Genomic DNA, 26,660 nt, shown 5'->3' on the forward strand with positions numbered 1-26,660 from the left:
TTCAAACTCTCTATATGCATGTCTTGAAATAAACAGTCAAAGAAAAAAAGCTACTTCAGACCCAAAGAAGAATGTGTTTAGAAATTTCATGTACAAAACTAGCAGGGAGGAGGGGGCCGCCCACACTGAAAGAGGACATGAAGAACTTTCCACTGGGAAAGAAAGTGCAGCCAACTGCAGAACCCAAGGGAACAAATCATGCTTTGAAGCTGTGATGGCAACCTGTGAAGAAAACCCCAAAAAACTTCAAGGGCATGGTGCAACTTGAACTGTAGTCAAGCAAGAGGCCTCCCACCAACCTCTAAAGATGCTGGGTAAGGCCCTTGGTTTGGCAGGGGTGTAACAATATCACTTGGCTTGTTTGGTGAGTAGGCATTAAAAAAATGCATGAAAGCTTTGAAATAGCACTCATAAGGTCTCAGACTTTGCTCAAGTCTTTTACAAAGTGCTGCTTTTTGAAAAATAAAACAGAAAAAAACCTCCTTTGTGTCTGTGGAAAAAAACAGCAGTGCAGAAGAATATTTGAAACTAGTCTTGTTTAGGGTAAACTTTGTGTAGGTGAGACCAACAGACAATAATGGCATGAGATGGTGGACCACAAAGACATCAAGTTCTGCCTACTCTACACTCTTGTTAATTTGAAGTGGAGCATGCACGTCAACTGATTGGCTTCCCTACAGAAGGAAGGTTGATTTTGTTCTGAAGATGGGATTTATTTTTTCAGGGATTCATCTCATTGAGAACTTAGGGTTCTTGATGGAAACTTATAATTGGAAAAGCCAGCAAGTATCAGACATAGCTACTTGGGGTTAACAGATGCCAGGATATGACAGAAGACTTGCATAATTCCTGGAGCTGCAGAGATACCCTGGTATCATCTCAAATGGCACCACACATGTAGAAAGGCATCTGAGAGGGCTGAATTAGCTTTAGATTCAGAAATGTGTGGATCTGGCTTCATGTCTGCTATCTGCCAAAGCTCCCATGTGAGGCAAAAAATGGATGTTGGATCTAGAACAGACTGAAAGGAGAATTATCCACTTCTCCACAGATTGCTGATCAGATTGTCATTGGCTCAAAGCTGTACTTTGAAACTTGATTTTCATGTATTTGGCTACAAGGAGATGTATACATTTACTAGGCAGAGATGTTTAGAGTAATTTTTAGAGTAATTTAGATGCAAGGTCCTTGACCCCAGCTGTCACCTCAGTAAAAAAAAAGTCACTTGTAATACCTGTGGAAATGTGTCTACTGGATCTTCAAAACTATTGTAAAATTCATATTCATAGGCAAATTCTGCTAGAAGTAAGTTCTCTATTGCCAGGAGACTACCCTGTCTCTATAATCAATGGAGAGAAAAAGACATCTCTAATGATTCATTTAATCTTACAGGATGTTTGAGACACTTGCCCTGTCCTCACCAACCACAGGGCTGGACAAGACTGGATGACAATTCTGAAACAGGCAGTTGGTAAAACCAAATGCAAAATGAAACAAACCCAAAAGATAAAAGCAATATCCAAGTGCTTCATAGGTCTTGGACTCAATCTTATTGTCAGCAAAATCAATAACTGACTTCATTAGGAAAAGATTCATAACCCATCACCATAGTGAAACAATATGATATATTGATTGCTCCTCACCCAATATGTGAAATATGTGATCAGCTAAATGCTAATATAGACAAAGATCTCATTAAAATAAGGGTTTGAATTACATTGTAAAAATTGAGCAATTGATAAATAGGATGAGTTAAGTCTAGCTAGATCAGGTTAAAATAAAGCTGAGAGAAAGCATCTTATTTTTGTAGTCTGGTTGCATTTTAACTTAAATATCAGGGGCATCTCATGACTGAACATTCTCTGATAACCACACAGCTCTGTATGTCTCATTTTTACAGTTATATTTGCCCAGGTGGTAATTCTGGCTTAGCCCATATGAGTTAAAAATAAGTCTTTTATTTGGCTTTTTCAGTGCAGACATAACCTAAGTGTGGAGCCATGGCAAGAACAAGAAGAAATAAAACCAGTGTACATTTTAAAAATTGACCCAAAATACTCACACTGTCTTTAGTAAGTGAATATGAACAGGTGAAATACTAACTGCTAGTTACATAGGTAACTTAGGATTAAAGTTTTATTTCCAAAAGAGAAATGGGACTCAATTTTCTAAGATATTTAAATGTCTTGTAGTATATTAGAACATTCCACAGCAAGGCAGACACAGAAATTAATTTGAGTTAAATGCTCACTTTGTTTAGTCACTTAAGCATTGATCCACATCCTCAAGAGTCTAAATTCCTTGTAAAGGCTATCCTTCACCCAGGTGGCAGCCAAGTTAGCTGGAGTGAGCTAACTGACATCCAGCCTCCCTTTGTTTTCTAAAGCCAGGCACTGGCATTCACAGAGTCCTTCTGGGCATCCAGCTCAGACTGCATGACTAAATAGCTTTATTGGTCAAGTCTTTTCTGGAAAACAGGAATTTGCAGTGCTGAAATCCATACCTAAGATACTTCATAATTTCATAGCTTGCCTAACAATAATAATTTTCATTTCGTAGGTTACATATCATATCACCAAGAGGAAAAAAGAAGAGACAGTAACCTTCTACCAGTCCCTTACTTTCATTATGAAACTTGTCTAGGGAAAGGAAGAAAATGCAAACTGCCTGCAAACAACTCTTTGACTGTCGCAGGTTTTTCACTGAAATGAAATCTGAAAATTTATGCATAAAAAGTATTATCCCCTGGCTTTACTTAAAAATATTATCTAGGATGACAGCTAAAAGGAAAAGTGAAAACAGCCCATTTAAAAAGAAACATTAACAAAACCAGCAGAAATGGCTTGAAATAGATGGGAAAAAAGTTCTAATTTGAACTAAGGAAAATGAATTTTAGCTCTAGTAGATTTTTTCAAAACTGTATTTCTTTTATAAAAAAATATTAATTGCTTTTAACTGTATTGAAGGAAATCCAATTATGCACTCACTAAAGAAAGCATTAGAACAAAACAAAAAACAACAAGGAGTTTATATTTAGAGTACTTCATTTAGTATATTTTAGCTATCTTTAATAAGAATAATTTTGACATCCTGATTTAGAAGTCCATACAAACTTGTTTATTTGTTCAGCCCTGTAACATAAAAATCTTCCCATTTCAGTACATCCATCAGGTATAGATGCACATCTCTGTATACTTATGTATATATTCATATGAAGTCCTTTCTTTTTACAGATGCACCCCAACCTAGCTAAATTTTCAGTGTTTTGCCTTCCTATTCCATTCTTCATGTAGCCAATTAAGCACATTAGCACATCAGCGATGTCTCATACAGAGGCCATTTCAGAAAAGAAGACTCAAACACAGGCAGAGGCACCCATGACCTCTCCTTTTCCTCCCTTTTGCCATGCCAAACAAAGCAGCTTGATCTGCAAGAAGGAAAGAGAAAAGGGAATTGCTTTGACAGGATTTTACTGCCAAAGACAAAGCAACATAAAGAGAACCCAGCTACTCAATCCATCATTCCAATACTCATCACACAGACACACTGTCAAATAATTGTGTCACCCAAAGAGCCAGTGTGTGGCAAAATGGCTGCAGCTGACCATGGCTGAGGGAGAATGGCACCAAACTAGTTTCAAAATAGACAGCTTTATAAAATTGCTCAGGGAAGAGTTCTGGTTATAGGGCTGGCCTCATATTCCTCTTCACATAAGAATGATGTCACTCCAAGACTGCTTTCTCTTCCCTGAGTGCTCCAAAAGAAGTGGTAAAGAATCACCACATCCAAACATTTATTTATTTATTCTTCCTTTTCTGCTCTCTCCTCTCATAAAAAAAGAACTCAAACAAAAACCGAAATAAACACCTGCATACCTTTCCAATGGACTGCCTAGAAAAACAGCAGTTGTTGCAAGTGTAAGCTCATCTCTACTGTGGGCTACTACCTCATACTGGGATTCCTTAATTTTTAATCTTTGTAAAAAGGACCACTATGTGGAAACCCCAGGATGACTGCACAGGGTGTAGGGCAAAGAAGGAGATTTACCTGCACAATCAGTTGTCTCAAATTAAATCAGGAGTATTGCAATGAATAAGATTTTTTTTCCCCTTAACTTTAGGCTTCATTCTACCACCAGCAAATTCTACATCCTCTTTATAAGCCCTGCAAAGGCAGATGTCACATGGACACAACAGAGTGTTCAAAACCTCACTGGCTGGGACTCCTTCATTTCTTACCCTTAGGATGTTTGTGATTGAAAAGGAGGATTTTCATCCTCACACTGTAACCATGCAGCACAAGTAAAATGGGCAAAACTTGATTCTTCAGTAGAGTTCCCAATCAGGAAAGGACAAAACACTTTGAAAAAAAGTGAAGATTAATTTGGAGTATTTGGGATCTCTTTATTTCCCTAAGGTTCTTCCTTGTAAAGAAGGTTTATCAAATATTCATCTTTTTAAACATGACCTCAGACCTCTCTCTATTTAGTTTTGGAGAAGTTATTCCAATTTCTACAAACAGGAAATATCAATCAATCTTTCACACAGTTTTGGGAGGTTTCTTTGAGTAGTAGGACTTATTTTTTCTTTTTTTAGAAGAGCTGACAGAAGGTGTGAGTCATGTTTAAGATTAAACTATTTTGGTTTTTTTTCTCATCTATGTTCTTTTTCTTTTCCACAGGGGCAACAGCGTTTAACCTCAGTGTGTGATAATCCTCCATGTGGCATGAACAGGCATATGCTGCATTTCTAAAATTTCAGACAAATATAGAGCACCTAAGTCCTAGTAGCTTCCTAAACCCCTTGGAAATTCAAGCTACTATTTTCCATGCTTCAGCTAGGGTTATACTAGTGTATGCTGGGTCTACGTAGCCAGCCTTATGAGATGGAGGTGAAAGAGGTGCATGGGAATGATATTTATTGTTGATACATATATTGTTGGAAAAGTACTGAGAAGCCTAAAAGTTACAGTAAAAGGACAGGAGGTTGGGGGAAGGAGCTTAATGAGGACGGTTGTATTTTCCTTTATGTCATACCAGCTTTTCAACTGGTACAAATTAATTTAACACCATTTAAATCAATAGACAATATATCAATTAGTAACATTTGAGAATTTGGCTGGTTCTTTATGATTGTTGTAAATGAGCCCGTGAAATAAATCAGCTGTTTTGATCTCATTCTTTCCCTCTATCCTGTCCCAGTATCTGCAGAGCTATGTGTTCAACTACTTTACCTGTGCTCCACATAGTCCAGCTCTAGTGTAAAAGCAATGACTTAAATGGCTCCAGAGAAAAAATAACAACAAATAAATGTAAAGACTTTGAAACATCCAAGAACTGACAGCAGAAACCAGGTGTGCATGTGGATCTTATTTTGTGTAGGATGGGATAACAGGTCTCTTGAGCTGCAGAAGTAAACTGTGATTGCCAGGTTCTTGTGCAGAGAATGAGGCACTGTGACTGTTCTCAGTGTTTCCTGTGCAGGGCGGTCTTTTCCAAATGAAAAAGAAGCTAGCAAAAAATGAGCGTTAAAAACAAAAAAAAAAAAAATTCAAAAAGAAAAAAGGAAGGGAGAAAGGAATAAAGAAAGGGAGATTAGGGGAGGAAGAGTAAGAAGAAATTGCATTGTCCATCAGATAAAATATTCCCGTTTGCACTCGCTCACTGTGTTTTGCAAGTCAATGTCAGCTTTAAAGGAGCTCTCAAGGTTTTCTGGGTATTCCTTCTCCTTTTTCTGGCTATTTCGATGTGCTTGTTTGTGTTGATAGAGGAATCTGCTCATGATGGCAATGATACAAAAGATGATGAATATCACAACTGCTATTACGCCTGTAAAGGGGTAAAAAAGGAAGGATAGAAAGAGTGAAAACCAATACAAAGGCTCAGTTACCTCAAAAATGCATTTACCAATGCACAGCAGGTATGATAGATCAGTTCATCTCAGTCCATACACAGCCATATGCCTCTAGCAAACCCTCTCTGGTAGTTTTTATTTCTATTTTGTCACCTTAAGAACTCTAAAAATAGAGCATATATTGATACAATTGACCTAATTTCTGTAAAATTATGCTTTCACTGGAAATACAGTTCGTTCAGTGTGTTTGCTTTTAAACACTAGATCTGCTCATATAAATTTCTGCTCTGTCATATTTTCTTCTGTGTTATCTCTGGGAACCTTGCACAAGTCTTGTACACTTGGGTTTATAGCTTCTAGATATTATCAAAGGCAGCTCACTACAGGGTATGCTATAAAATAATCAAACAGAGATAAATTGTCTTCTAGGCCATTACAGGAAAATTAAAATCACACATGAAATTATGAGGACAATGTTCCCCAGTATATAAATACTTCCATATGACCTGGTGAGTTCCACTACACCACCAGATTACAAAGAGAGAGCTCTGGAAATATGAGATATGTGAATGCTCTGCAAAGTATTCACCAGGGTGGTGTATAAAAAAATGGCTACTTAGCTGGGTCTTAGAAAACAGACTCAGATGGAATCAGAGAACACCTGGAACATCTGGAGATCATCTTGTCCAGATCCCCTGCTCCAGCAGGCAGGCAGACAGAGTTCAGTTGTATTTTAGAAGACTCAGGTTCCTCTTGATCCATGCGTGACCACAATAATCAATAACGCAGTTGCCTACCTAAGTAGCTTGACACAGATACGTGCTAATAAACAGAGCAGATACTTCACCTGCTTCAGAACACAAAAAAAACCCAAAACCCTTGGACTAGATTTCATGGAGCCCACATTTAAAGTCTCCTAGATTTTTGCCTTGACAGAATTATGTTTTGAATGTAGACTTTAAAAATGAAGTTACCTCCAATCACAGCTGAATCACTTCTGACTGCATTGGTGAGAGGTTCTCTTTCATCTGTCTTCCCAAAAGGATCTGCAGTTGGTTAAACAAAAGAGAACTTATTTTCTATACCCACTGTTCATTTTCTCTGTGGCTTAGACAGAAGTGGCCTCTTACTCTCATGAGTTCTATCTGTTTTCAGAAGATGTAATTTGGGGAATTGGAGAACTGAACCAGAAGGGTCTGAAAAATAAAGTGAGTTTGCAGAACAATCTTCTTCTACACCTTCAGGAGCAAATTCTATTAAGAGCATATTTAAAAGGAAACAGAGTTTCACACTAACAGCTGAAAGTGTTGTTTCAGTTCATCAGAAGAATCAGAGAGACATTTTAACTAAACAGCCTCTTGGGAGCTTTCCTCAGTCAGAGATGTATTATTATCTTTTTTGTTGTTACCTAAGAAATGATATCAGAAAGAAGGCAAAAGAAAGGGATGCTAGGCAGATTTAGATCTGACCTATGCTTGTAGATGAGATATACAACTTGAATTCAATCCCACGAAGAGCAGCAGTCTCTGCTTGGCACACCTCATCTACTACATTTGTGGGACTGGAATGGGAATAAAAATGCACTTTTACATACAAATATAGAATGCATAATAGAAAAGGTTAGCTGGAAAGGAAATCTGGGGGTTATTTAGCCTAATCTCAGGCCTCTGATCATAAACTCAACCAGGGCCAAATTTAAAATTAGATCACAGTTGGTAATAATTTTGTACACCATCAGTAGATTAATCTCACTTTATTTTTCAGTATACATGAGTTATATAAATAAAAACTAGTAATTTAGGGTGTTTTTAATTTATAAAATTATTTTATACCCTAAAATGGCTGTGAAAAATTAATAGTGTGACGCACTTCTTTTCACGAACTATAAGAGGAGAGCGTTCATTATTTCAGACTGAAGATGAGTTAACTTTCTGGATAATGGAAGTTTGGTGAGATATTTTTTAATCCATTCCTCAGCTGAAGACAGTGAATTCAGTGACAATTAAAAATTTACATCTGTTCTACAACAAAAATTTACATCTGTTCTACAACAGCTCTCTTGTACTAGAGAAAAAAATCACAACTGGTGCCAGTGCATGGCACTAGTCTAAAAGAGTAATGAAAAATTATTAACTATGTATGAAAAAGAATGAATTTAAATTTTTAAATTAAAAAATTACACAATAATTTGTGCCTAAAATATTATTTAAGATTGACACCTAATGTGATCAGCACTCCAGAATTTTTGGTTACCAGAATTTAAGCACTGAGAAGAAACTAGAACAAATGTTGAAGAGCAGTTTCAGAATGGAGACCGAGAGCCACAAGCCCCAAGAATTATATTTTGCCTGAAAAATAAAATCAGGATACAAGAAGAGGATGGTTTGTTACAATGCAGCAGATGGCCTGAAATTGCAGAGTCATCTCCACTGGGAACACAATACACTCTGAAGCCAAGGAATAGCAATACTGGGTCTAATCTAGGACCTCAACAGGACATCCTCCTCCTTCTAGATAAAACTGATGGCATTACAGCTTGATTCACTGAAGTTGGAAGCCCTGCTGAGGTCTCAATGCTCCCTATAAATCATCTGGTGCAAACCCCTACTCAAATCCAAGTCTCTTAGAGCAAGATTTTCAGAGCTGTATCCATTTGGGTTTTCAAAATATCCAAGCATGAAGACTTTGCAACCTCTCTGGACCTCACACCACTCTTCTTATCAAGTCTGTATCCTGTAGGATTCTTTCAAGCAGACCCAAGAGAAGGTCAGAGGTTGCAGTCATGCATTTCTGCCTTTTTTCCTTCCTCTGAGGATCCTCAACTTCACCATCTCATAGTTGCTACAACCAAGGCTGTTCTGGCACATCCCTAGCCACTCAGAGCTTGTTTGGAAATACCAGCTTCAGCACAATTAGCACAGTGAGACAGAACTTCACTCTTTAAGGTGCCTTTCAGAAGCAAAATCTTTTCTGTGTAGTTCCAGACTTATGGAAGTATCTGACTGTTTTTACTTTATATGCTTGAAGAGCTGCTCTCAGAGGACAGGCAGCTCAAGACTCCACCATTCACACAGCTGTTTACAGCAGTTTAATATTAAGAAAAAATATCATAGGAAAAGTCTATTATCTCTGTACCATCAATATAGAGTTCAAAATAACAAGATCTTTGCATGTGCCTCAGCAAGGAAGAAGGTGATCTGCAGATCTGTGTTAAATATCAAAACCACAGTAAATCACCTCCCATTTTGTGCTTCCTCATCAGAAGAAGTGTGTTCAGATAACTGTGTGAATGGATTTTATTCCATATCTGTCTGCGAGGAAACTTTTTTGAACACAAGTATTCCTTCCTGAAGGAAACAGCTTCAATTGTTTTCAAGTTACAAATATAGAAGGCTTTTTTCACATGCTTTAAGAGCTTTCCTAGTGGGATTTTTTGTTGTATCTGCACATTAGAATATTGACACAGACATGTACAGCCTTCTTTGAAGTTCTATTTTCTTCTCAGACATTCAATAATGAGAAATTGGAAGTGATGAATTGAGATATGAGCACTAAATTTGAAAGTTAATCCTTGACTCTGTTTTCTTTTTATTTCTTGAAATGTGTCCTTTGCATGTAAAAATGTAATGCTCAAGTACATCTATAGAAATTATAATTTGCTACAAATTGGAATTTTTTTTTAAACAAGAATCAACCACCCATTGCTTTTACTTTAGCAGATAAAGACATGAAGTCTTCAGAGCTCACTTGTTCTAAAGATCTTATTCAGGCTTTAATCAAATCCAGTGTGAATAGTGAGACTGGAATGTCAGATAATTCATCACATAGAGAGGAAATCATATTTTAGAGCACAGAGTGACAAGACAGGCCTGAGTTTTTATAATAATTCTGCATTTCTGATGCAACAGTGCTTAACCTTAACAATAGAGTGCAACTGATTGTATGCTTTAAATATTTAAGTTCAAATGCTACACTCTGCTCTGTGTTCTGCCCTGAAGTTCTGAGCCTCAGGTTTTACTGCTTTCTAAACTCCTTAGAAAAATTGTATCATTGAGGTGACAGATCACAGGGCGAAGAGTTCATATTTTCAGTATCATTGCCCATTCAGGACTCACAAGACACATTTGTCTGTGCATCGGAGCAGACACCTCAGACAACTCGAGGCAGTGAGAAGGAAGTGGGGGGCTGGGGAGGAGCACATGCACACTGGCAGCCACTCTCCAGAGTAATCAGCAGCCTTTTTCCCATGCAGAATGCTAATAGCATCATTTGTTTTCTGCTGAACATCTTAGGCAGAAACTGCAGGAAATGGGGATTTGATATAAGTACAAATGTGAAAGGAATTGTATTATGATTGAAAACAGAGTTTTATTAGTTATCAAAAAGGAGAAAGTAGCTTTATAGGTCAAGGGGCAAAAACCAGCCTTTAATTTGTACCCTTTTCTGGTCATTAAGAATTCTGCCACATCCACTGGTGACTAAAGCAGCAACTTGATAGTCCAGTCCCTGTTCATGGTGACAACACTTCCAGCTGCTCTCAGCTTCCTACTCTGCATACAAATTCACATATGCAAAATACTTCAGATTCCCAGAGGACAGCTTCAGGATTGCAAAAGATACACAAATGATGGGGATCATCTTGCTGGTATGCTCAAGTAGTGCTCCCTCTCTTTAGTCTAAGAGAATGAAGTACAAGCTTTCAGTGGAAGTCACACATGCCAAGAGGTTTGTACAAGAGTTTTTGCTCATTTCTGTTAGGGCAGGAACAAATTTGAATTGTTTTTTATATGACTTCTATTGCTTTATCACCACTAGAATACAGAATCTGTGTAACATTTAGGTTCTCCTTTGAGATCTGCAGCACTAGAATTATCTGGAGTGGATAGGAATGACAAATCAGGTGCATAACCAAACTTTTAAAGCTTTTCCACTACAGCCTAGGGACTTTTTTTGTTTGTTCTAGGCAGGCATGTTTTAGGCAATCCAAGGACTAAGCCTGAAAACATTTTTCAGAACAATGACTTTTAAAGGGATCTTGGATACTCCTGGTGCTCGTCCTCAACACTGCTGATTCTGAGAGAAAAGGGAACTTCCCAGTTCCACCATTCATACTCTCACAAATTGCATTACAGCAAACAGGAAGGAAATCTCCCTCTACAGTATCCTTTGAACTCCCCAATTCCCGCCCAGTAGGACATACCTGATGAGGAATATATTGTGGTTGCTGTGTTCACGTCAGCTTCCATCATGGATGCACAGTTGGATTCTGTCAAGGAGCCCTGGACAGTCACGGGAGCAATGCTGGGATGGCGTAAGGCAGCCTTCAGGGGAGAGATGTGGTTGTACTGGACAGAGGACAGGCAGCCAGTGAAACCATAGGCATTTGCCTTGGAGACTTCAGGGTCCAGGGACAAACTGTCTGCAATGCAACAGAAAAACACTCTGGCAATTGACTGTTTTAGGAAGGCATTAAGAAAATTAATCCTCTTTTGCCTTACCTACCCCTTTTACATCTACTATTCAATTTCAACTGTTCAGGTTCTCCTTCAGCAGCCTGCAAGTCCTCCCTGGCCTCACCCATGAGGTTCCCAAAGTCCTTTCTCTATTATGCTACTTACCTTGAATTGTCTTGCACATAAAAGCCTGCATTGCACTTTCTTCCTCATCCATTTTCTCTACTAATGGACAATATCTATCACATCATATCTACTAACCACAACAATAGCAACAAAAACAATAATAATAATACTAAGTAAAATAGCAACACTAAATATCATAGAATTCTGAGGCTGATATGCTAACTTGTTTTTTTCATCTGCTAACAGCATCAGTTGCATATACATGGATCATACCTCCAAGGCATTCTGCCTCCTCCACTCTTTGGATGAAAGACCCTGCTCTCTATTTTCTGTCCTAAAATGCTTTATGTGGCCTGTCGCTGAATGGCTTTTTACCTCAGCTTCTCATCCTCCTTTAAGAGTTTGCTATTCAACTTTTCTGAGGCACCTCTTCATGTTACTGTTACTGCTTTTTTACTATCAGAATTCCTAAGAATCTTCCTAGTTATTAGACAGGTTCTCACTCTACTAGCCCTATTTCACTAATAAAATAAAGATTAAAACTATACCTTTTCTTATCTAAATCATAACTAAAACATTATTTTCCGGCCTGTAGATAAAAGAGCACAAATAACTTATCTGTTGCTGTGTGTTCAGTTAAATTTCACAAAGAGAAAGCAAATCAAAGGCAAGGTTGTTTTTATATAATCATAGAGTGGTTTTGTTTGGAAGCAACCTTAAAGATCATCTCATTCCAACCCCCTGCCATGGGCAGGCACACCTCTCACTAGACCTGTCTGCTCAGGGCCCCATCCAAGCTGGCCTTGAGCACTTCCAGGGATGAGAATCCATAACTCTTTCAGGCAGCCTGTTCCAATGTTCCACCCTCACAGTAAAAAAATTTACTTCCAAAAGTTTTTATATCAAAGTTTTAATATCAAAGATTGTTTGGGAAAGTCAGGGAAGGACAGTGAGCCCATTTTCTATTTTCTCCAAACTCATATTATTTACTTTCCAGAAATTGAAATTCATGCTGCTCAGAGGTCTTCAAACCTGATGCGTTTTATATCTAGGTCAATCAAACAAGAAAAAGCCTACAAATGCACACAGATACAGTATCAAAACTTATTCAAAGTCTTAAAAAATACTTGCTAATGGAAAAAAAACAAAACCCAAACAAAAAAACAACCTTCAAGCATTAAAAGTTTTGGGAATACTTCCAATGGCATTGAGAAATAAGGTTTCCTAGCTTTTCAAGTTTTGTTTTCAAATCTTGAAGGAATAAGATGCAAAATTTTAAAATAAGGTCAATTTTTTCCATTATTTTTTAAATACAATGGTTCTACAAGTGGTCAGGATTTATGGAAAAAAAGGCCTTCATTCAAAGCTGAAATTGCTATTTAAATTATATAAACTTTTTTTTTTTTTGGTATAAGAAAAGACAGAGAAATCACAAAGCCAGCCCAAATCACACATTATTTTTGTGCTCAAGATCTGTGACTGTTATGCCATGCACCCAGAGGGAATTAGCTGAGAAAGATTTCTAATTACATTTGAGTGTCTTTGTGCAAGTATAACACAGAAGAGTGCGGCTGCTTCTCAGCAAAGCAAGGGACAGTACCAGCTTGCTCTCCCAGGGGCCTTACAGGAGAAATGCTCAGTTTGCAGAGCTGTCAGGGGCACAGCCTCTGAGCTGCAAGATGGGAAGGGAAACACTGAGGCTTTGTCACTGGAAAACCTGCAATCTTGCAGAAGTTCACATTTGCTCTTCTGAAAGTATGTAGGAATTGACTGCATTCAGATTTTTAATGAGATTTTGGCTGAGATGTTATGAAACAGACAAAGAATTGCTTCAAAGTTCCTGCAAGAAGGTTTGTATATACTAAAAGATGGATTTACCGTATTTGCCATCTTTGTTGAATTTATAAAACCCTTTGTAAACATTCCTACCCTCAGCCTTTATTGTTTTCTTAGCTCTGACACAAAAGGTGAATTGGTTGCTATCTTTTATAACCAGGCAATCTAAGTTGCTCTGTTCTACCCCAATGTGCAAAAAAGTAAAGGCTAAGAACTGATGTGTTCCTCTCTCACGGTACAGTAGTTTGAAAAGTCTAAGATTCAGTACTTTTGCAGGCATTTTTAAAAGTCACATCAAGGGCCAAATTCCATGAGCCTTTTGTCAAAGTAAGCTTTGCATGAATGAGAACTCAGAGATTTGTTGTTGAAAGACTTTGGAAAAAAAAATCAAAAGAACAAACCAAAAACAACCCCAGAGTCCTCTGGTAAAAATTCCACATGCACAGATATAGCTTGCTTTATCGTACAGCTTTGGTGTATGCCCAATGTCTGTCAGAAAGGAGGGTTTTCACTGTTCTCAACAAGAAAGCTGCACAACTTGGTTGTGAACAACTTTTGCTGCCCTCTGAATTCTTGAGAGGATAATGTAAATCTGTGATTATGACATGGTTAGCTTTATGAAAGGACACTCTGTGCTTCGGAGGTTTTGCATCACAATAAAATGTTTTTCCAAAAGGTGTTTTCACTACGTGACACAGTGCTCAGTGAGAAAAGGAACTCAGTGAAGTTCTGTGGTCTGTGCTGCAGCCAAGGTCATAAGAACCTTCAGTGGCCTTCCTCTGACCTGGCAGTGCTGGGAATCTTTCCACGCATTTCACTGGTCTGGAAAATCACACTGAATTGCTGCTGATGGCTTGGTTTGATCTTCTGACATTTTAGCATTTCATTTCTGTTCCCAGCACTGGAGAATAAGTTATTTTGGGTAATTTCTACATGGAGAATAAGAAGGCAATCTTTTTTAGCTTTTAGTAATTTAACTGCTCATTCTCCACAAATTAAGTTTACCCCTACATTAGGAAGTAATTTTTAAGCTTCATCTGTTGAGTTGTGCATAAGTTGGCCTGGCTTCTTGTTGGGTCCTGTAGATGAAGCTGTCTGCAATGTCACAGCTCAGCAAGCTTTATGTTTGTTTTCCATGTATTTACAATGGCTTTCCATGATAATGAGGATTAAGTCTAACATGTAGTTGTATTTTTTAAACTTTATAGATTGTATCTATATTATAGGTATCAACATAACTTATGTGCTGATTTATTCCTAGTCAGAAAATCAGACATCCTGTTCCCCTGCTGTTTCATTATACACCTCTGCCACATACAACAGACTTGTTTTAAGATTTTCGATAGAGCACTTTTAAGTCTTCATATCTCAGTAATGAAAAATTAATTTTCATCATGAACAGAATTCCACAAGAATTCTCCAGGACCAAGCATCAATCTGCTCAGTAATGAAACAGCAAATTGACACAGTAAATGATAACAAGAAGGATAGGTAACTGGAATCAAACACATATCAAAAGCGTTATTTTTGTGCAGGGAGAGTGGGTAAAATACCCCTTTTCTAAAGGTATCAATGTGTATATTAACATAACAAACATTTTTCAATTTTTTTTTTTTTATTTCTTTATAAACATTATTTTCATGTCACTTAGAAACTTAAACCTCATTTGCCAAGGTGCTGAACAGGACTGGCGAGATTACTTTTTGGACATTGTCACCAGATTTGAAGCCATGACCTTGAGATAAAAGACACTTGCGGTGTCCACACACTGCACCTGTCTCAGAAGAGATGACTACAAGGCACTGTGCAGGTACCTTGAAAAATGTGCTGCTGTGCCCATCAACAATCTCAGTAAACTTTGCTGACATTAATCATCCAGTTAGAAAGGGCAGAAAGTGTATCTTGGGTTAGCCTGGAACCCAAAAATATAACTTTGGAATAATCTCATTTCCTAGTGTGAGTCTGTCACAAAGACAGCAGAGTGAAAACCACAGAAGCTTTTCCTGGTTACAACTGAGGTCAACCAGTTTGACTCTTGCTTAATGAAAGGATGAATTTGAACAGGGGACAGGCTTCAGACATTCAATGCCCCTCCCAAGCACTTCTGAAAAAGCAAGGAGCAGCAGGAGTAAAGGCACTTCTTCCTATGAGTCTCCCCAGGAAAGAACAGAATGCCCAACCTTGCTCAATGAGCCTGGATTTGCAATTGAACAGTTTGTGCCAAATGTAATATTTAAGGATTTTTGTTTCATTAGGCTTTGCAGAGATAATTTAAGGCATGCATTTATTATGTTGTCTTAAAGACAGCTTATCGTTGAAAATGAGGCACTTGGAGTTGCAATGTGAAATTTGTTAACATGACATATTTGACATGTGAATCCTAATCTGTCACAACACAACCAGTCCTATGTGATTTTGCATGGGCTGAAAACATAATCTATAAAAAGAAGAAAATATGTAAGAAGATGGAGAGATGATGTACAAAAGCATACATTGATGTACAATATATGATTGTCCCAGAAGCAGACAGCTAAAATCGACTCAAGTAGCAAGAATTCAGTCTAAAAATAAAATTTCTGGGGAGAAGCAGATGACCTTGGACCCCTATTTAGGCAGCACTTTTTCATCAAGAAAACAGGTATTTAAGCATGGTGTTATGATCATAGGGTAAATTATATTGCTGGGGAAAATGTTGGAATAGATCTGGTCTCTTTTCAATAGAGACTTGATGGCATTGGCTTAGACCTTGAATTGTTTGGACTGCCTGGGGTAGCCAAAATTTTCTTAATTTAGGTGCTTGCCATATTGGTCTTTTATCTTATGCAGTAATTTCCATTTTCCTTAATGCTTTACTATGCTACTAGGAGGAAAACCAATGACTTTTAAAGGCACCCTAAAATTCACCTAAGAGATTTTTGTTCACAATATGGTCTAAGAAACAGGTATTTAGGTCAAAAAGAGTCTGAAGCAAAGAAATGAGCTTTGCAGTCACCAGAACAGTGCAGCCAAATCTCTTGCTGACATTGTTGTCTTGTTTAAACTGTAGATTGTGATATGGTAAGCTTAAAACCAGGAATGTCTTTCCATTAAAAAAAAAAAATAGAAGAAAAAACAGACTTAATCATTTTTCATAGCAACTCTCTAAAAGGAGGTCCTTCTTCATGGCAACTTTTGTATTTCAGAGTTAATGGCAATTTACCCCTTGTGATTTAAATATCCCATTATCATCTACCCCTATATAATATTCTTGGATGAACTGTTATGTGATCTCTTCAGTGTACAGATTCCATTTTCTCCTCATGAACTTTTAATAAGAAAAGCCATTGTAGAAATCATAAGAATTGTACTGCACCTACATAATGATTTTAATAAAATCACTTTCCAGATAAACTTTCTTTTATGTACACTTTATATCAAAGCTGAATGACTCAGTGGAAACTTGAGTGTGTTTTAGCTCAGGCTTTTAGAGATAAAAAATATCATGTTCCTGTGCTAGAATACACAATCATTTATGCTACCAGTGTGGGAAGGTCTGCTAATTGATCACTTTGAAGACACAAATAAATTAGCTCAACACTAATAGGTTCTAAAGAAATACCTGCAACCTTTTTCTTCAAAATCCTCTTGAATCCTTTCAGTGCTACCTTTTACTCTGGTATTTCTACACAACTACAATATTAAATTGCTCAGACACAAATACACAAACAATGAAATTCACTTCTCTGCATCAGAGATCATTTTTCCCAAGGACAATAATGGTGAAAAATTTAGACATGTTGGGGCACAGTAAAAACTTTTCAAGGACTTATTAAAGTAAACCCACAAACAAATAAATTATATTTTCCACTGGGATAGCAGCTTTTTGTAGACAACACCTAAACACATGCAAATGTGTCTCTGAGATCAGAGAATTAGAAAATAATTGAAGTTCAAAGACACCTCTGAAGGTCATGCAGTTCAATCCCTTGTTCAAAGCAGAGCCAGCCTCACAGTTAGGTCAGAATGTTCATGTGGTTAAATACAGCAGCATGATCTCTGCAAGGAGCACTTAAAGTAAATGAACTGGGACTCTGGTTAAAATTTCACTGAGGCTTTGCCATAAACTGTATGACCCACTAGGGGCCTGAATCCAGTGCTCACTAAAGTCCATGGAAAAACTCCCATTGATACCGATAAGCTTTGGATAGGTCCTTTTGTGTCCTGACTATATTTGTGAAGTAAAAATGACAACAAACTACAGGATAATAATATTTTTCTATTGCTGTTGGGTGCAGTGAGGATGAACTCAACAGACGTCGGCTGGCTACTTGAATGATGCTTCCTTTTACTCCCTTGTCTTCAAAGCCACACTTATATTTAGATTGATCTTTCCAAGGCAGCTATATGGTCCCATTACTGTGTATCTGAAGAGCTCACAGCCTTTAATGCTTTTATCCTCCCAGCACCCCTCTGATACAGTGCTGTTCTATTATCTATGCTTTACTGATAGAGAAGGGAGATAGTAAAGCTCAGACTGGTTCCAGTGGGAATAAAATGCCTGCTTACCTTTATATCTGCACATAAATGGCTTACCCAAGGTCATTCAAGTAGTCTGTGGCAGAGTGAGTGTCCCTACATTTTGAATTCCAGGTGAAACTCCTCTGCCTGAAACAGAGGGATTTTTTTTTCCCAGAATTCACAGCTGTGAATAAGACACCCATTGGAAAAAAACATAGCCAGTTTGAAAAGGAGAAAAAGATATTCAAGTGTAAGTAGCTAAAGAAAGTGTAATGGAGATGGGGTGGGGAGGGGTAGAAACAGGGGAAACACTATTATTTTAAAAACTGGTCATTTTATAAAAGTGCACTTTTCAAAATTTCTAGCTGTGCTGAAATGGCTATCATAAGAAAATCTGGTGAGGAAGGAGTTTCAAGCTTTCATGATGTCCTGCTGGAAGACCTCTTTGAGATTTCCCAGTCAGTGGAAAATTAATGGTGAAGTCAAAAAAGAAGGTGGTGTCTGATTAGGCAGCCAGGATCAGGCTTTTAGAGCAGACAAATGATCAGTGGTGTGACAGGAAAGAAGAGAGACAGATTTTCAGAAGATTATAGTATGGATATGTAGGACATATACAACAGAGTTTTTTTACATGGTTCTCTTTCAGTGGACACTTAAATTTCCTAATGAATGCCTTTAGGTGTGTAATCCCAGTGGCATCCAAATTAAACACTACAGGAAGTCTAGGTCTACTCCAAAGCATCACATGCCTCTGAAGTTTATGTTTTGCTGAGGGTATGAGCAATGAGAAGGAAAAACTTGGCAGATACTGGTTTAAGTCACCCGTATTCACCTGATGAGCCATCATTAAAAGAAGCTGTAGTCAACATTTTATCCATACAACAGGATAAAAAATGATTTAACATACTTATGTAAGTTCCACAGTCCCTAATAACAATGTCTAGCTCTCCTCTTTGTACAACAAAGCAATACAATTAACATTGTAGCAGTAGGAATTTCTGGTTTGGTTTTGTTTCTTTCCATCATGGAGTAGTGTGCAACCTGAGTAAGTTTGGAGAGGATAGAAAATGGTAGAGAGCAGTTGGTAGACCAGATGGTTATGTCACCATTCAGAGGGATGTTGACAAGCTGGTGGAATGAGAAAACAAGAACTGCATTTCAGCAAAGGAAATGTGAAGATCTGCACTTGGGTTAGGACAATCCCCACCCAGCAGCACTGGTTTGGGGCTGAGCAGCTGGTGAGGCTTTGCAGAGAAAGACAGCTTCCCAGTGGGAGGGAAGCATGGACTTACTGGAGTGAGTTCAGTGAAGGGCTGCAAAGATGATTTAGGGACCAGAGCATCTCTCCTGTGAAGAGAGGATTGATAGAGCTGGGAGTGTTTATCCTGGAGGGAGAGGACTGAGGAAGGTCTGTGATTTTCTGAGGGCACAAGGACTTACTCAGCATAGCTACAGCTGTGGGATAAAACCTGGAAAATTAAATCCTAATACAGAAGAAACAGTTTGTGGAAATTCACTTAACATATGAAAAAGAAACTGGAATTAGAATTAGGCTGGAATTAAAGCGACTTGCTGGGATGCATTGTGCCATTTCCAGTATGGCAATAGTATTTCACCACCTGGATGGCCAAGTTTATGGCTTTAGTGTCATTACAGAATATGAACTATTGCTATACCAAAACAAAACTCTAATAAACTTTGGGGCAAGAGAGAAATAAAAGAAGGATAAAAGTCGGTGGTGTTCAGTGGAACTAAATGCCTGACCTTTGGAGATACACCTGGGCTTTTTGGCTTTGCAACAATTTGCACTTGTGAAGTTAATCATATTTTTGTAACTAAATCTAGTTTCTCTCCATTATGCTGAGCTGCACCATGTCAGCTTGCTGGCTACGTTTTTGAAGGTCTTTGTGCTACCTTCCATCTTTCTGGTTAAAATTCCTTGCTTTATTGATTTGGTGTCTACAGAGTTTTAGGTAGAGGTCAGGATTAGTAATGTTCTTTTAGATTTTTAGCACTACAGCTAAACCTTGACAAAGTTGGAATTTTAGCTTAGCTCTGAACTGGGCTGAAAACTGTCAGGTTCCCAAACTTGTCCACAAAGGCTTGGAAGACAGCTGCATTCTGAAAAAAACCCAACATTATATATAACTAAGGGGATAATCAGGTCCTGCTCTTAATCTACTTAATTAAAGGTGATGCAGAATGCTCTACTGTCATTCTACAGGGTTACACTGCACAAGCAGGCACCAGGGGATGTCTGTAGTGCCTGTCTAGCTGCCAGTCCCACAGGCCTCCTGTGCTAATAATGAAACATATAAAATTGCAGTGGTGACTCAGATGTCAGGCTTGATATGGAGATCCAATTTGAACAAAGGACTGAAATGTCTGTAAAGAAGGCTGTATTTAGAATCTTACTGGGAAAGAACAAGACCCTTATATAAAAGAATATGACATACTTGACAATAAAAAAAGAGCAGTTCCATTTTCCAAATTTCAGGCAGGGTTTTCCTGGTCTTGTAATGGCTTTGTAGTATGGACGAGTAAAGATCAAGAAGGTCCATGTACAGAACATGCAGAATTGTGGCCTAAGTGCTATATGCAATATTCCTTGCAGAATTCAAATGGAAAAAGACTGGCAGTGAAAAAAAGGGCAGAGAGGATGAAGGCTCCATTGTGCTGTTCTTATCATTAGGGAACAGAAATGGCTGGAGAGGAGGAAGCTGCAGTCAGCAAAATGGTATCATTAGGCGAAGATGCTGCCCTGTGCAGCCACAGAGGCTGTATGAATCACTTCACTGGAGGGAGCAGTTGGAACACTTAATATTGCTGTCGATGCAAACAAGTAAAGCTGCCAAAGTTTTGCGTTGATGGGATATATAAATAGAGTACTGGAATGCTCAGGCCAACTCTCCCAGCAAAAACCATCCAAACCCCCCAATTCCATCAAAAACCCAACACACAGCACAGACTAATTCCAGCACTGTAACATCTCATGAATCAGGAGTATATTTAGTAGAACCTACCTGTGACCTTGCCCAAGGTGAGTGACTTAATGGCCTTAAAATCAATCTCAGAAAAGTTGTGTTTGAGTTTGAGAACTTGATCAACCTGGAAAAGGTCAATAAAATTACTTCAGTACAACAGTACATGGATACCCCTAGATCTCATTGTACTGCAAACTTCTGGGAATGTTCTCAGCTGCCAATCTGTTAATTCTGCCCCCAAGCGTGATTCAGTTTCTAAAGATAGCAAAGTGGATGTGCTTTGATTTCAGCATGAGAAGCTGAAAGGTATACCAGAATAGTCATATAAAGGACTTTGAAGAAACTTCCCCTGCAGAAAAGCTTAAAATGTTTGACCCTGAAATCCCCCTTCCCAAAATCCATGTCTAGTCACTTCAAAATACACTCAAAGGAGGCCACTCTAGAAATGTATTGTGAAGAATTAGTTCTGCACAGAAGAAAACCACAGAGCAGCAGATAATAGAAGACTGGTACTTGAGGAAAACCTGGCTTTTAGCATAACCCTTCTTCTTAGATAATGAGGCCTACCCACTGTAGTTGTGTGATGTGTGTTTTTACCACCCAGAGATGGAAACTGTAGAGGAAAAAACCATGGAGTGCTGTGTGTTTCTATATTTTCATTCTATTCCTTAAGACACAACCTCTCTATAGACTCTGCTACCCTTCCTTGTTAAATGATTTTTGCCCAGATCTAGCCAACCTGTTTTGCAATATGGATGGCTATAATTAGCCTTAGAAGAAAAGAAGGAGCAGCATGATGGTCCTCTTCTCCCTGCCTTGGAAAAGCAGCTGGTGCAGGGGAACAAGGCAGAGGAGAGGTTTTGCCCCTCTGAGGTTGTCACACTCAGCCTGGCTTGCTTCTAGTTGCTAGGATGGAGCACTGCCATGTACATGGTGACTGCACCCTGCATTCCCTCAGCTTTTCCTTTCCTGTGAGAGGATAAGGCAGTCGGGGTCACTTTCTCCCTTGGGAAACATACCCTAACCAAAATTAAATTCCTCAGCTTTTTTCTCCCTTTTGCAGCTTTTCCATGATCCATACTGTGTGTTTCAATGGAGACTACAGATCACACAGACATTACTAAGCCCCAGAACCACTCCAGTGGTACAGATGAACTTCTGGCCAAAGGTGTTTCCTAATTCACAGTTTGTCAGAAACAAGGGAAGATCTTTCAATGGAAAAAACCACTGTTTGGCACTCTTTGAATAGGGTCCAGATGGAGCTCTGCTTGAAGCTACAGGGCTGTTCTGCTGCTGAATCAGTGTGAAACCTTTGTCTCCTGCCAGTGACCAGACATTGAGATCAGGGAGTCTGATTCCCGGAATTCATAAATCACACAATGGCTTGGGATGGAAGGACCTTAAAACCCATCTCGTTCCAGCCCTCTTGCTGTGCCCAGGGACACCACCCCCTGCCAGAGCAGGGTGCTCAGAGCCCCACCCAACCTGGCCTTGAACACTTCCAGAGATGGGAATCCACAACTTCTCTGGGCAACCTGTGGCAGTGTCTGTGGCCTGAGGTGTTATTTAACACTCAGCACAAGCCATGGCATACCTGAATGATGAGCTCTCTGCCCTCCCTGTTAATCTTCACACGGTGCAGCTCTCGGTTGGCAAAATTTCCAGATGCAATGGTGAAAATGAGGAGCCCATCCTTACTCAGGTTGTATCGGACCTGTAAGCTTCCTTAAAAGCAGAGAGAAATTGTACATATAAAACCTATGTCAGCTCAGTAACTTTACACAACAAAAACTAATTTTATTTTTATTACTATGGAGTAACAAGGTTAATAAGTCAAGAAAAAGGTCAAAAGAATTCAAGCTGTAATGAAAAGTGTGAAGAAAATAATGCACTGGAGGAGCTTTTCTTCCTACTGGGTTAAGAAACTGCTATGGAAACAGAACTTAATGAGTAACTAAGTATACCAAAGGTGAGTGTGTCTGTCTGCAGGTCAGACACTGAGCCCTGCCATAGCTGATCTACATCATCCTGCGAGGGATCACTTCCAGCAGAGGGCATGCAGGGCTTGCACTGCCCTGCTAAACTAATAATGCTGGGTTTTTATAATTTTTTTTTTCATCCAGATGTAACAGACAACACAGAAGAGACATGACAACTATAAGAATTATAACTTAATTCCAAACAGTTAGAGGTCTGTACTTACTTTATCATATGAAATAAAGAAGTACCTCTAACATATTTGAAGGAATTCATGTAATCCATATAAAAATGAACGCTAAACATGTCATTCAATCTTGCTATCAAAATAGCATCATGGCTTCTGATAAATACCAGTACCATACAAATCAAAATGCATAAGGAAATGAGGAATCCAGTATGAATTTTAATGCTTCAACAAATGACTACAGGGAATGTGTACAGATGATATAGATAGATATAGATGATATAGATATATAGACACATGGAGCTACATATGGCATATTCTAAAAGAAAAAGGATCTATTCTGGTAAAATCCTTTCAAGCACACTTTTCTGGGAATTAAGTAGCAGAGAAAAAAAATTCCGAAATTTCTGAACTCTTTTTATGCATCAGCAACCAAAATTCATGGGACTGTAGTACTATAGAGTTCAAAAGCTTTTCTTGTGCTATTTTTAACTGTCTCCAAGGAGAAAATAAATGCTGACAGCACCCCAACCCTGAGAAAGTCTCCTGAATTTATTCGCTGTTCTGAAAATTGTCAGGAATTTTTCCACCTCTACACACCTCACAGTGAAGCTGGTAGTCCTTCAAGATGGAATCCCTAGTCCAGTTAAGATAATTCCCCCTCCTTTTCCCTTGCCAGGATGTTTTCCTCCTAAGAGATGTACTTTAAAAAAAAAAAGCTTTACAAAATTCAGTACGTCCCAGATGAGCACTGACACTCTCTGGGACACTATCTAGGATAGAAAAAAAGCTTTCAAAATCAAGAGGGAAAATGAGAATGAACTACTAGAATGAAGGCTTTTTAGCTGATTGAGAAGTCTGCTGGACGTGGAGAAATTTTAAAGCGAAAATAAAAAAAAAAGTGATAAAAGACATTTAAATTCTCACACATATCTATGGACATTAGAGGGGAATTTGTGAAGACATTAAGGTCAGTAAAAACTGCTAAATTATTCAGTGTGGTATTACGGGTCCCAATTCAGCTGCCCCAAATAACAGTGAACAGCTCCCAGCCCTCATTGCATAGTGAGGGCAAGGAGGTGCTGTCTATCACCATGACTGCCACACTCAAAGGTCCAAACGTAAATCACCATCACATTATCTGGTACTGAGTGGAAGATGCATCAACAGGGATTAACAGTGTAAACATCCTAGAAACACTTTAGAAATACATGAGAAAAGAAGCCCAAGTGCAAGGAAGTTCTTCAGATTTGCTCTGGGCAGTGGGAGAGCTGATAGAAAATAGAAAGGTTGACTGACCCTGCGCACCACAGGCAAGATGACCACACAGAGCAAGCTAAAATAAACTAAAATATGATCCTCTAACAGACTGGTCCAAACTAAAAATCATGTCTCAGCAGAAGCTGTTTATAGGCTGCCTCTTACCTGGAGCCTTTGAAAGGGATGTAAAACAGAATGGAACAGGGTGTGGTCCGTGACCTTAAGTTGTAAATGTGAAAACAACTTCTCTGCTCTTTCTGAAGGCTATGAACACACATGTGTATAAAATTATAATTATGTATGCAGGTGTATGCAGCTGATCAACAACAACCAGCACATCTGTGTTCAAAGGGAGCCAGCATGACATGCAGTCTTTCCAGGCTCTCAGCTGCAGCAAACAGGGATTTACCCAATGACTTTGTCAAAGAAGCAGTGACTTTAAACCAGAAACCATCTGTTCCATTTTTTGGGAGACAATGGAGGAGGCTCTTGGCATCCATTGAGAACAGATCTTACTTTCTAAAGTGGTGCAATTTCACATTAAATCATGTAAAGAGATCGGTGAATGGAATTTTATTTTGTCAAATTGCTTTGAGTTCCAGTGGCAACTCTTTTTATGGACATCTGCTCTTCAAAACTATTGAATTAAAGTTGGCATTTTGCCTGGGGTCAAATATGTATTAATATAACCCAGAAGTACATGACCTTATCTACCAAGGTGCTTTTGAATTTTCATCATTGTAGATGAGAGCTAATTTTGCTTTGCATTCAATACTAGAACTTCTGTGTTCAGATTACAGAATAATTTTCCTGGCAGATTAAATTGCCATTTTATTACTTGACAAGCAAAATAAATGGATTGTTAATTAGGATTATTATTAAGAATTTTATTTTGTCCTTTGAATTTTGATTATCTGGTCCACTGACTTTCTCCATCACATCAGCCCAGTGTCAGTAACTGCAAATGGAAATCAGTGCATAAACCAGCTCTATTCTCCCTATTCTCTACTTTGCATCATTTTTGCCTCACAACAGGGGTTCACACTAATCATGAGCAGTGTAATTTCTGTCAGTCTTGTTGTAGTCGTGCCTGTCATCCTCTTTTCAGCTCTCCATGTCTGAGCATGCACACCTGGAGTCAAGCAATGCACATCCAGTTGAGTTCCTTCTCTAATGTACGTTGAATTGCTGGAGCAATTGTTAAGTCAATAAGGGAGAGAGAGAAAGGAAAAGAAAGATATCCTTCTTTTGGCCTCTGGCTGGAAAATTTTAGTGGGCCCATTACCCCAGCAGTATTAGGTAAGAGTAGATTCAGACATGATTATTGTAGTTACCCATCCCCTTCAGCTGTGAATTCTGCCCCTAGAGCAGCCTGAGAGCTGAGTTACTGAGCACGGCATGGCTTCCTTTCAGCATTCCCTGAGGAAATGATTCCATGTGGCTGCCATGCTGCTGGGATGAGACCACTGCCAGCGTCAAAGCTGGCTGGCTGCACATTGCTGTGGTCCTGTCTGCAACCTGCAACACTCAAATCCACGGCTGTAGGGCTGAATGACATCCCCCTGATGATATCAAACAGCTAAGAGCCATTTTAACAGGATTCCTGGGGGTTCCCTTGTGCAGAGGGGAGTACTGGGAAACAGCGACCAAAGGGCATGATTTATGCCATCCCATGCTGGTGACTAAGTCTGAGGTGGCTTTTCTGAAACAAAACACTCCCAGGACACTCTTTCAATGATGATGGAGGCCAGCACTTGTACTTGCTAGAAGAACACTAATGATCAGTGCCAGCATAACCAACCTCCAGGCAGCTACAGGAACAGCATGGTGCCTTCAAACTGCTTCTTTTTTTCTGAGGATAAGCTGCTGTAGCAGCTCTTATGTCTAGTGGTAATAAGGATACAAAACCGGTTAGAGATTTCAAAGTGTCTGAAGAACAAAAAAATATTCTCAGACTGCACAATGTGAAGAAATAGCGTGGCCATGGTGTTACATATTCTATGTCCCAAACCTGTGCTGATTGAACATGTCACCAGGAGAGCTGCCTTTCTTCTGTCTACAGCAGTGTCTGAGTGGAATGTCAGGAATAATCTGTTGGCTTTGTGGCCTATGCCCACCAACTTTACATTAATTCTGGACTGCCAAAGCTTGTGTTGAAAATCAGATAGTAATTTTAAAATCATCACCCAGAAAAGGGAAAATGTTACACAGAGTCTTCCAGCTCAGGAAAAGACTCCCTTGTTTGAAAGACCTCAGCAAGTGCTAGGATTTTGCAACAACATTAAAGCAGCTTTGCAGAAAAGAGAAATGGATCATCAGGAATTTGGTCTGTAAATCTATCATTCTTAAGTCAAATTCTTGTCACAAACGTCACCAGGACCACAGGTCTTGGGTCATTTCATCTTGAAGGACCAAACAGCAAGGAAGGGCATGGCATCTGTGTGAGTCTGAGACTTCTCTGCAGGACCTTTATTTATGGAAACCGGTT

The 26,660-nt window shown here is 38.8% G+C and overlaps 1 protein-coding gene across 1 annotated transcript in view; it reads right to left on the minus strand.

The window, feature by feature from the left end:
• Positions 1–2,455: 2,455 nt before the first annotated feature.
• Positions 2,456–26,660, minus strand: part of CNTNAP5 (contactin associated protein family member 5) — a 193,689-nt gene continuing 169,484 nt past the window's right edge. The window contains exons 19-23 of the mRNA XM_039701582.1: positions 22,343–22,473; positions 20,788–20,872; positions 11,053–11,271; positions 6,827–6,898; positions 2,456–5,827 (exon numbers count right to left, since the gene is read on the minus strand). Coding sequence (XP_039557516.1) covers positions 5,631–5,827; positions 6,827–6,898; positions 11,053–11,271; positions 20,788–20,872; positions 22,343–22,473 — 704 coding nt within the window. The 3' untranslated portion in view covers positions 2,456–5,630. The remainder of the gene's footprint in view (positions 5,828–6,826; positions 6,899–11,052; positions 11,272–20,787; positions 20,873–22,342; positions 22,474–26,660) is intronic.

This window comes from Passer montanus, unplaced genomic scaffold, assembly GCF_014805655.1.
Source record: "Passer montanus isolate IOZ18808 unplaced genomic scaffold, ASM1480565v1 scaffold1, whole genome shotgun sequence".
NCBI lineage: Eukaryota > Metazoa > Chordata > Aves > Passeriformes > Passeridae > Passer > Passer montanus.